Source organism: Notolepis coatsorum (assembly GCF_963971535.1).
Source record: "Notolepis coatsorum genome assembly, chromosome: 6".
NCBI lineage: Eukaryota > Metazoa > Chordata > Actinopteri > Aulopiformes > Paralepididae > Notolepis > Notolepis coatsorum.
The window spans coordinates 40,190,035-40,202,482 of record NC_140170.1 but is presented as its reverse complement, the minus strand read 5'-3'; the positions used below and the strand labels follow the sequence as shown (position 1 = coordinate 40,202,482).

The 12,448-nt window shown below is 44.4% G+C and overlaps 1 protein-coding gene across 4 annotated transcripts in view; it reads right to left on the bottom strand.

The window, feature by feature from the left end:
* The window catches only part of LOC311230657 (inositol hexakisphosphate and diphosphoinositol-pentakisphosphate kinase 1-like), a 254,567-nt gene that overhangs the window by 151,684 nt on the left and 90,435 nt on the right, over positions 1-12,448 (bottom strand). For all 4 annotated transcript variants that reach the window (XM_084317006.1, XM_084317007.1, XM_084317008.1 and 1 more), the window contains exons 4-5: positions 2,880-2,970; positions 1,379-1,464 (exon numbers count right to left, since the gene is read on the bottom strand). In XM_084317006.1, coding sequence (XP_084173132.1) covers positions 1,379-1,464; positions 2,880-2,970 — 177 coding nt within the window. The remainder of the gene's footprint in view (positions 1-1,378; positions 1,465-2,879; positions 2,971-12,448) is intronic.

Genomic DNA, 12,448 nt, shown 5'->3' with positions numbered 1-12,448 from the left:
GGGTAGGGTTGTAGTTGTTTAATACTGTAAGTGTAAAACTTTCAAGGCCATTTTCTCTGAATACGTTTTGTGATAATCACCATGATTCATAGGAAGTAGCTTGAAAAGTATCCCACCAAAATGTTCAAGTGATGGCTTATTTTGAAGGTATGAATCTGTACTTTCATAATATGTCAAAAAAATATATATATTTGAAGATGCCTCAACAAGTCCCTACTGTCTACGGCTAGTCACATTTGGCAAGCCTTTATCGCTACAGGGGAACATAGGACCCGGGGAACATAGGACCTTTATTTCAGCGGGGAACATAGAACCCTTTTTTTTTGTTCGGGAGCGTTCGGGAGCGGGCGGGACCAGGGAACATAGAACCTTTATTTCAAGAGTGGGGAACATAAGACCCTTTCTTTAAAAAAAAATATATATATATAGAACCCGGGGAACATAGGGATGACCCCACTAACGGCTAGCTACCAAATATATGTTTAAGTTGTTTTCAGTAATGATGAGCATTGCTGCAAAACCTGATCATTTCTAATTTTGCATTATTAATATGATAACAATCTACTACATGTATTGCATTGTCTCTTTCGAGTGTAAGAGTATTGGCCTCAGGCTCAAAGCTTCAAGTTGGCTGTATACCAGAACACTCATGGTAAATGGTAAATAGACTGTACAATTTATCCTAAGCACTTATGCCTCACGTTCACCCATTCAAACACACACAGACAGCGAAGGGAACCATGCAAGGCGCCAACCTATCATGCTCACAGGCACTTCGATACACCTGGTTCGATCCTGGCTCGCCCCGGGAACCATCAGATTAACAGACGACCGCTCAACCTCCTTAGCCTCTGCCACACCTTCTATACAAAGTGTACTGTAAGTGAGTTAATTTGAAATAAGCTTCTATGAAAATTGAGGGTTCTCTGCGGGTTTATTAATTCATACCACACTATAGCACACTCGATCCCGGAACCTACAACCCTCCGATCTGGCTCTCCTCTCCATCCCTCGCACGAGGTTACGGACTTTCGGTGACAGAGCCTTCAGCGTGGCATCCCCTACCCTCTGGAACTCTCTCCCCCCTGAAATCCGCAACGCCCCAACCCTGGACACTTTCAAAACTGCTCTCAAAACACACCTCTTCACCAAGTTAGTTTAGATTATATTAGGTTGATTATCCCTTACCTGCGCTCATCCTCCCCTCCCCCCCCCCCCCTTTTCCCCTAGTGCCCCATTTCCCTAGCCCTCTTGATTGTAAAGCAACCTTGGGTTTCATGAAAGGCGGTATAGAAATTTGATTTATTATTATTATACTTCCAATGTGCAAAAAGTCTGATTATATGAAGACATGTGAATGACAAGAAACCATTCTCACCCTCAGGTCTGTCGGGGTTCCTGTTCAGCACGGCATAGCGAGGCAGGTCGATGCCCTCTTCCTTTAGGATGCGGTAGACTTCTCTCCTAGGAGGGAACCAGACATACCGCTAGTTCACACAACCTCCAAGTAGGGCTGGGCAATATGGTCAAAATATCATATCACAGTATTTGGTGTGTAATGGTATTTGTACCGTTTTCCGGTACAAATTATAATGCGATGACATATTTTGTGTTCATCTTATCTTGGGATACTTATGTCATGGTAATATTTAATTCAAAATGGTACACAAAAATATATACAAATACATGTACAGTATATAAATATATTATAACACACGGTATATGGTCACATATCCATGCAAAGGTATGGATCTTTACTACACCGTTGTCCATGATATATACAAATGTATTTGACTTTATATGTATATTATATATACACACACACACATATAGTCAAATAAAATAGATCAAATATATATATATATATATATATATATATGCATATTTGTACATATTTGTATAAATCATGGACAACGGTGTAGTAAAGATCCATTCCTTTGCATGGATCTGTGACCATATACCTTCATATTCAGTACACCTCCCCTCCAAATGTGTGTATGCATGCGTGTTCCTCTGTTGCTACCAGCATTTCCTACAGGTCTTTAGGTTGTTTGTGTTGGTAGGAGGCAGGGGAGGGTTAAGATATACATAACAAAACAGCAGAAACTGAATAAATAATACCACACACACACACACAGAGCACGGCTATGCATAACACAATAGCATAAGGAACTGTGTAAATAAATAATACCACACACACACACAGAGTGCTTGTAGTGAGTTCCTGCAGAGTTTCTCAAACTGTGGGTCGGGAGCTACACCTGGGTCTATGGAAGATTAAAATGGGTCCTCAAATGATTATCTGGAAGTGTCGTACTGTATGAAGCCAAAGCCCTCTCGAGTTCGTTAAGAGGATAGACATGATGAATAAAACACTGTTTTCTGAGAGTGCGTGTGTGTGTGCCAGTAAGTGCGAGTGTGTGAGTGAGTCTGTGAGTGTGAGAGAGAATGTGTGAGTGAGAGTTGTACCCATAGAGTAGATATAGTTTTACGGAAATTATATTGTATCTGTTTTTGAAACATCATCTGTGTCAATATTGTATGTGTACGATGAATGCTGCAGTCAAACATAATTGAATGACTCCCAATGAGCTAATTGCACTGTTAGTGTTTATGTACTTAATGTACTCTGTATTTATGTGGACATAAAGCATCTAAAATGTAAGTGATTGTGTGTCAGTGTATGTGAATCAGCGTGTACGTGTGTGTGTGTGTGTGTGTGTGTGAGAGAGAGTCAGTGTGTGTGTGTCAGTGTTTGTGTGTGTGTGTGTGTGTGTGAGAGAGAGTCAGTGTTTGTGTGTGTGTGTGTGTGTGTGTGTGTGTGTGTGTGTGTGTGTGTGTGTGTGTATGCAGGTTTGTATTCATCGTCACACTGTCACCTGTCCTGTATGAAGTACTGCATGTTGAGGTCGTTGATGAGCAGCGGGCTTCTCAGCTTGGCATATTCCACAGCTTTGTCCAGAGGGAACCCTATACAAATATACAGCATCATATGAATGGAACAAACATATGAACACATGTAATTAATTATTAATATGCATACCATTCATACATACATTACATACATAACATATACAGACACATGCATACAGTAAATAGTGTGTCACGGGGGAAGCTAGTGAGGACTATAGCTCTCACTCACAGCAAGGTTGAGTCTATTAAACTCACTCCTCAACAAACACTGCCCTTCGTCCAATTCAAGTAGGTGCTTTTGTCTCGGCTCGATCAGTAGTGGTGCTGCCTTTAACTCATTCTGTGCCAAAAACGTAATATCTCGTGTTTCGCCGCCAACGCTGGAGTGCGAAAAACGTAATATCTCATTTTTAGATCTTTGATTTTTTTCCTTTGATCCCCGCTCTAAACACTCAGCCGGAGCTCCCTGGCACATCTGCCTACATTTTGCGAATTGCAATGACGATCGAATCTCGCCAGGTGGCAGTACCTTATGAACATGCATGGGCCAGCTATTAGTGTGTTAGTGCCAGCCCCCACAGCCCCAAACAACTAGGGACTCATTGCGCAGCAGTTAGCAGGACACGTTTGACAATCGCGACCTAGAGTGAACTATTGGAAATTATGAAAAAGACTAAATGGATTATATGGATGATGATTATAGATGATAAGGTGCGTTTCCACCAGACTATGGACTATGTTGGACTCAGCACTACTGGTAAAATGTACTATTCGCACTATTCGGCTCCGTGGTATAGTCTGGCCCGAGCACACAATAGTAACCTGCAATGCAATGGCGAGCGAACTATTGGATATTATGAAGAAGAAGACTAAATGGATTATATGGATGATGATTATGGATGATAAGGTGCGTTTCCACCAGACTATGGACTATGTTGAACTCAGCACTACTGGTCAAATGTAAAAAAAAACTATAATCAAACCGACCGATGAGGAAACCTATTCGGCTCCGTCTATAGTCTGGCCCGAGCAGATCAAGAAGACGGATGAGGGCTACCTAACGTTATATGTATTGATCCTGTTCTGATTCAAGACACTTTTGGACTCGAAGTGAGAAATGGAGTACCTCTAAAACAAAGGTAACGTCTGTTTTACGTGTACTTTACCGAAACTCCATCATAAAACATGCGTCTGTATGATCGCAGCGTCGGATAAACGACCCCCCCCCCCCATGTTTATCTTGGGATTTTGAATGAACGAGGGTATGTACAGAAGCAAACTCTTTTTTACATGTTAGACTATAAATAGTGTCCGTTAAATTAGCCATACTATTGTCTCCATAGCTATAATATAAAATATACAATAGCTCTGCAAAGATCATGAAATATCGTGAAAATGGTAAAAAAAAAAAAAGAGCTGGCGCCAGGCAATACAGATGGGGAAAGAGCGTGGCGCTCAATGAATTAAATGTAAGGGTTTATTTTTACAGATACAACCACAATGACAGACTGCAAGCTGCAAAATTGCGAGAGTGACCCCCCTGCAGAAAAAAGGCATCAAATTAGACCCAGGCAACTACCGCCCTGTTTATTTCTTTTTTTATTGATCTTTTTCCCCCTCCATTTTCCTCCGATTTTTCTCCCATCCCAATGTTAGTCGTATGCCAATTCCCAATCCCCTTCCTGGTCGCTGCACACTTACCCCCCACAGTCAGATCATCTGGGAGAGTGGAGGCTATCACGTGCTTCCTCCGACACACGTCCAGCCAATCAACCGCTTCTTTTCACCTGGCAGCGCGGATCCTCCCTGAGAGGGCGTAGCGTGTGGAAGGATCACACTATCCCACTCAGGTCCTATCCGCGCTTAGCAGGCGCCCCGACCGAACTATAGGAGTCGCTGTTTACAACGACCCGGACCCACCCCGCCAGCTTCTCCCACCCTCTAATACAGCCAATTGTATTAGTGTGAACGGCCAGCCAAGCTGGTGACAACCCCGGAGCTGTGAGCTGGATTCGAACAGGCGAATCCAGCTCACAGCTCCGGGGTTGGTGACGAAACGCAATCTCCGCTACGCCACCTAACCGCCCTACTACCGCCCTGTTTCTATTCTTACCTCCATCTCGAAAGTTATGGAAAGACATTTCTAAAAACAGGTCAAAAAGTACATGGCAAAACGGTCAGGTGGCATAGCGGAGATTGCGCTCGTCACCAATGCAAGAGGCTGCGGTCTCGACTCCCGGAGTCAGCATTGCCTTGGCTTGAGCTGATCGCTATACTAACTCGTTTGGCTGGGTTAGGGGGAGGGAAGCCGTGGGTGGGAAACTGGCGTTATGGACAGCGACGCATACAGGTCAGGTCTGGGCGCTTGCTCAGCGGAGGCAGGACTTGAGGAAGGCAGCGTGACCTCCCACGCGTTACACTTCACCAATGAGAGCCCTCGCTGCCAGGTGAGAAGAGAGCCACTGACTGTCGCCGCGCGTGTCGGAGGAAGCGTGCGGATACTTCAGGGTTCCCTTGTACCGACCAGTAGGAGAACATGCGCACAACAATCAGGTAGGGGAGGGGGGGGGAGAATTGGCATAACGACTAAATTGGGACGGGGAGAAAACAGAGAAAAATCTGAGAAAGAGAGTACCTGGCGGAAAAAAAGCTCATCTACCAATTCCAATCTGGCTTCAGAATTTCCCATTCCACTGACACATGCCTTCTCTATTTGAACGACCACATCAAACACAAGGTGGACGTAGGCAAATACTGCGGCATGGTCATGCTGGACCTCCAAAAGGCTTTAGACACTGTCAATCACTCCATTCTGATTGATAAGCTAAAAGCAATTGGTTTTGAATTTTTGATAGTTCATCAGTGAGCTGGATGCAATCCTACCTGGAGGGGAGAGAACAGATGGTGGAGGTGAACGGTACACTGTCCCCTCCCTCCCAGTGAGCTGTGGTGTTCCACAAGGAAGCATACTAGACCGTTACTGTTCCTAATTTATGCAATATGACATGTCGTCAGCTTGTGACTGCAACTTGTTCCTGTTCGCAGACGACTCAGCCCTGCTGGTAGGGCTGGGCGATATGGAAAAAAATCATATCGCGATAACGATATGATAATTTTATTTTATTTCTCGATATCGATAATTATCGAATTGTTATAAGTATAAAAAAAAAGAAAAAAAAAGATTTAACAACAGATGTATGTTTATTTTGCAGCAATTCTTTGTCATTGCCGCCATCTTTAGTGTTACATCCCCTCACACTCCAGTTCTCAGGCTGCAGCTGGTTTAAAAGCTAAAGTAAACCGGCTTCTCTGCTGACTGTGGCTCCAGAGGAGTTGAACAGTTCTGGCTCTGCTAGTTTATTTTCGATCTTTTGGCGCTTTTTTGGTGGACAAACCACCGCACATGTGCACTGTGACTCGTGACTGGAGTCTAGTTCTGCTAGCACACATAGCCTACTGTGTACAGACGGTTTCAAAATGTATTTTAAATTAGAAAGCAAACAAAATAAATGGACAAGAGAAAAAGAAATCTGAATTTGGTCAGTATTGTCATTTGGACAAGCAAAGCCATTACTTTAAGTTGCAGGCAAGAAAGACAAGTCTGTCCACTGTCTCTGGTTTTAAAACTGCCCTGTTGCAGGTATAAAAAAAAAAAAAAAACGATTTTTATATATATATTTTTTTTTATATTCGATATCGATTAAAATATATCGCGATATTTATCGTTATCGTTATATCGCCCAGCCCTACCTGCTGGTCTCTGACATGGACAAGTAGCAGGTTGAAAAAGCCCTCAGCTCTGAACTCTGCACCTGGCTCGCTGATAAACTATCATTACACCTGGGTAAAACAGAATCCATTCTCTTTGGATCAAATACTGTAGCAAACTCAGCAAGGCCAACGGCTTGTTGCAATTATGCAACAATAATGTGGAGCGCCCTACCCAAAACCGTGAAGGAATGCAAATCCCTACCCTCCTTCAAAACCGCTCTCAAAGAGCACCTGCAATTAGAAACGGGCCCCTATATGTCCAAATACCCCGCCCCCCCCAAATACAGTGTCTTCCCCTTCGGATGTATATATTTTTTATAATCTCTTTTACTACACAGTTCTGTATATCCGTTTGTCGTGTATGTCATAAATGTCATGATGAATTGAAAATGGGGGACCCCGATGTAAACAAGACGAAAGTCTTTTTCTGGTCTGCATCCTCTTAGCAGTTTGTTTTGTATTGAGCCGTACTGTATTGTACCCATTCTGCAATCTGTTAATAAAGTTTTCAATCAATCAAGCAACAGCCTGTTGTGTTGTATAACAGTATTCTAGCTAATGTTAGCTACTTTTTAGCACACATCCTTGGAGTGGGTTGGTACACATACATGGGGGTTAGGGCCCATGACAAGGCGCACTGACAGTAGTGGGACTCAAACCAGCAACTCTTCAATTACCCAGTGGTGGGAAATAACTAAGCGAGTAGAACTAAGTACTCAAGTACTGTACTTAAGTACAATTGAGATACTTGTACTTTACGTGAGTATTTTCATTCTACAAAACTTTGTACTTTTACTCCACTGCATTTATCTGAACCCATTAGTTATTAGTTTAAAAAAATAAATAATAATTTACATACAAGACTAATAAGATTAACCCTTTCACTACCACACTACCAAAGGGTTAACCCTTTCACTGCAACAATACAGAAGGTTAACGCTCTCACTGCCACCCGCTCTCCTGGTCTCCCATCAGGATAAAGGGGAGGTAGAAGGAGCACTCAGCCATGAGCTACTAAAGATCAGTCACTGGCTGGTTGATAACAGGCTATCCCTTCACCTAGGGAAGACTGAAGCTATCCTCTTTGATTCCGCCATTTGGGGCGGCTATGGCTCAGGGGTAGAGCGGGGCGTCCAATGATCGAAGGGTTGGTGGTTCGAATCCCGCTCAAGCCCATGTCCATCCCATTGCCGTTGTGTCCTTGGGCAAGACACTTAACCTACTTGCCTCGTATGAATGTGTATGCATGTGAATGAATGTTGGTGGTGGCCGTAGGCGTTGATTATTCGCCACGCTTCCGTGAGTCTGCCTCAGGGCAGCTCTGGCTGGAATTGTAGCTTACCACCACCGGTATGACTGTGTATGAACGAATAATGGACTCTGTAAGCGCTCTGAGTCAGAGAAGAGCGCTATATAAATCCAATCCATTATTATTATTATTATTATTAGACTGAGGAGGACTCCTGGGTTTAGGATAGTGGTGGGAGACATAGAGGTCTCAGCCAGAGAGGAGGTCACCTACTCGGGCTGTGTTCTGGACAACACCCTATCAGGAGAGAGCATGGCACAAAGGGTAGCCACTAAGGTCAACCAGAGAATACAATTCCTCACTAGGATTTCAACCTATGTAAACAGGTCAGCCATGGAAATTCTAGCGGGGGCCCTGGTTAAATGCCAATTTGAAATAGGCTGCAGACCGCACAAAATAAATTAGTTAGACAAATTTTACAGTTGCATCCCAGGACTCACCTACTACAGTCTAATTTCGACAGCCTCAAGTGGCTCAGAGTAGATGAGCGAGTAACCCAAATAAAACTCAGCATGGTCCACAGGATAGTAAATAATGTTGTTCCAAAATACCTCAGAAACTACTTCACCAAGGTCAGTGAAGTACATGGTCACGGCACTAGAGGGAGCCCTACAGATCTGGTCCCAGTCAAATGCAAAAGATGCATTGGGCAGAATTCATTCCTGTACTCAGTGGCAGTAGATTGGAATAGGCTACCAGCAGACATTAAAGGCGACATGCATTATAAATGGCTTTTTTCAGTGTCTAGCATTGTATTATAGTAATAGTAGTTAGTATCAAATTATGTCTGTGTCTAGGCGGCTAGGTGGTGCAGTGGGCAAGGCGCTCACCACCAATGCAGGAGACGCTGGGTTCGAGCCCAGCTCTCCGCATTGCTATCAGCTTGGCTGGTCATTCATACTAATACAATTGGCAGTATTAGGGGGTGGGAAGCTGATGGGTGGGGATCGGACATTGTGGACAGCGACTCCTACAGTTTGGTTGGTGCGCCTGCGCAGCAGAATCAGGAAGCGACAGGGGCGGCGTGCCCTCCAAACTCAGACCCCCGACACTGAGAGATCGCGCTGTGCAGGTGAAAAGATGCGACTGCTGCTTCCTCGAGTACCGGAGGGGACGCGTGATGTAAGGCTTAGTCCACATTGCAGCCGGCTTGTGGGAGGCATGGCCTAACAACGTTCGAGACAGGGGAGGGTAGAATTGGACAATACGAAATTGGGATGGGAAAAAAAATTAGAAAATGGGAGAAAAAAAAGTAGATAAAAAAAAAAAGTTGTCTGTGTCTCTAAATACCATATTGGCGGATTGCTCTCATTCAGGTCCGACCATTTCCTGCTCGATTTAATCAGGTCATTCTGATTTGACTCGCAATTTGACGTCACGATGCGAGGATGGAGCGGATAGTGATCCGATTGGCTCTGTGGTTGGAGCAAATGCCCGCCACAACCTAGGCAGCCCACACAGCGATGGCAGAGCGAGTGGAAAACGTCCTCAAACAGCGAGGCAGATAGTGTTACCCGACACCTCAACTGCGAGGGAGAGAGAGATAGAGAGAGCAGCGTTTGTTTGTTTAGAGAGAGAGAGCACTGAGAGAGAGAGAAGGGGATCTCTCTCTCTCTCTCTCTCTCTCTCTCTCTCTCTCTCTCTCTCTCTCTCTCTCTCTCTCTCTCTCTCTCTCTCTCTCTCTCTCTCTCTCTCTCTCTCTCTCTCTCTCTCTCTCTCTCTCTCTCTCTCTCTCTCTCTCTCTCTCTCTCTCTCTCTCTCTCTCTCTCTCTCTCTCTCTCTCTCTCTCTCTCTCTCTCTCTCCTCTCTCTCTCTCTCTCTCTCTCTCTCTCATCTCTCTCTCTCTCTCTCTCTCTTCGCAGACTGTGTGGATGACTGTCGCTCAAAGTGCTTATGGGCGGAGCCAGGCCAACAGCCTGAATACAAAAGTGAGAAAAATTTGGCTTTTGAGTACTTGATTAGAAATATAAAACAATGAATTATTTTTAATAAAACCTTACAGAGGTGTTCCATAGACTCACAGGGAATTGTGAAAAGTGGCCCAAATAGTGCTAGGAATAGCAATGCATGTCCCCTTTAAGTTAATAAGCCCCTATTCCTCTTTTAAAGACAAAGTAAAAAGCTGGATCAAGAGAAGCAGAGCCTGGGTTTAATTATATTTTATTTATCTTAGTTGATATTATTTATTTTTAAGGTATTTTATAAGGTTTTAAGGGTATATTTTTTTATTTGTATTAATTGTATTTTATTTTTATTCTGTATTTTATCTCCCTATGTTTTCCTGCGTGGTGGGCACACCCTCGCTTTACCCACAGGCTCTGACAAGCAGGGCCGCCGCTAGAGGCGTGCAAGCAGTGCAATTGCACGGGCCTCACGCTTCCCTAGGGGCCGCGCAAGAAGAGAAGAAAAAATAAATAGAATGTTACAATCACTTTCCATCACAGACCGAAAATCTAGTTTTGCTTACAGGTGTCTAATGTGACTTACATCCATCCATGCTTAGTTATTATATATATTTCACATTAGACCGGCTGCCTCACTATGCCTGCTGCGACCTGCGAGTGCGACAGGCAGTGTGCGTACGTCACCTATCTGCGCGCATATAAAAAGCTGCCAGCGCTGGCACGCCACGTGGACTGTCTCACAGCTCACAGCCAGGTGTGTGTAACTACTAAGGTGGAGAGTGGAGACTGAGTCAGAGAGTGGTGTAAAAAAACACAATGTTGACTAGAGAAGGGCGGAAATTTGGCTCCGGGAATTTACAACGAAAGCATGCAAAGAAAAAAAGAAGCGTTCAATAATTTGTTGAAAGGTTCGTTTGATACATTTATTACAAAAAACACAAAAGCAGCAGGGCCTGGCGGTGGAAAGAAGCTAGCAATTGAAGCTAGCACTGCCCAGCCCCCAGCACCAGCAGCACGAGCGAAGAATTGTGGTGATTCGTCTGTGATTATAATACGAATTAATGTTGATGGGAGCATGGCAGAGGTGAGGCTCATGACCCCTCTCTCCGAGAAGTTGTAACTAGGGCAAGAACTGGGAACAGGTTGCTAGGCGACCTGGTGCCACGGAGCCTTGGAGTCATAACCGCATTCCTAAAGATAAGGATGGAGGAGCAGAAAGGGGGTGGGGGGGGGGGATTCATCTCCAGTCGAGAGAAATATCGGAACGAGAGGGAGAGAGAGTGAATCATGAGAAGCTGATCAATTGGACTTTCATTTAAACGGACTTTTATCAAATGGACTTTAAATCACTGGACTTTATTACAAACTGCCGAGTATGTCAAGGGAGAACACATCATTCCTGTGAAACTACCCTGTTTGGTTGAATAAATGTGCTCCTTGATAACTGTCAACTGAGTCGTGTGAGAAGGTGTTCATTCTGCCCGGGGATCATCAGATGTTTCCGTGAGCACACCAGAGGGATCATTAAAAAAGTACACAACGCAGGACACTATTATATAGCCATCACTCACTGGGATTATCGGAACATCTATCAACGAGCAGGTGACAAATAAGAGCAGTGAATATGAGGATGGCGACGCGGCCTCTCTCCCCTTCCCGTCGACCAAGTGTGTGTGTTAGAACGTTCAGTCGGGGAGTCAGCAGACAGCACGCTAGCCATGTCGGCTAGTAGCTTAGCTAAAGGCCTTAGGCAGGGACAGCGAACAAGAAATTAACTTTACTAGCTAGTTAGCTAACCTAGCTAGCTGGCGTTAGCTACGTTATCGAGTGCTAACGTGTGGCAGATAAACTAGGAACACCGGGTGCACGCCACCAAAAGACGGACGGAACGCAGAGAAAAGTACCCGCGTGGGATATCGAACCAACGTCAAGGTAGTGCCAAGACGGAGGGAGATACACGACGCTGTACATTGGAGGACGCAGTCAACTAAAGGGAAGTGAAAACTCTGTGTTGACTGTTTTCTGTGTGGAATGGCCGAATTCCACTGGTGCTAATGTTGCTAGTTTGAGCTAACTGGCTAAGTGGCTCTGCTAGCCAACCAAGTGCTAACATTGCTATCTGCTTGCTGAGGAGAGGAGGAAGCTAGCGTGGCTATCTGTGTGAAATGACAGCTCCTGAAGTTTGTTGGATTTTTATAACATCATTCTCCTGTCTGACAAGGAATTGTACTACCAGTTGTAAAGGTCTGTAATATCTAATCTGCTTTAAAAACAGTGGACTACTTATCCTGTTTAGGGAACTTTTGTCCTCCGCTTTGTATCTCTCTCTCTCTCTGTCTCTGTCTCTCTCTCTCTCTCTCTCTCGGCTGTGGCCTGTGGGCTAGCTATCTGTGCTATTATTTAAGAATACGTTGACTGTATGCACACAAAAAGAAACCTTTAGGGGGCCTCGCATTTAAATCTTGCACAGAGCCTCGCATTTTCCCCAGACGGCACTGCTGACAAGTGCATGTTGTATCATGCACTCTTACTCTCATACACCTACACACAT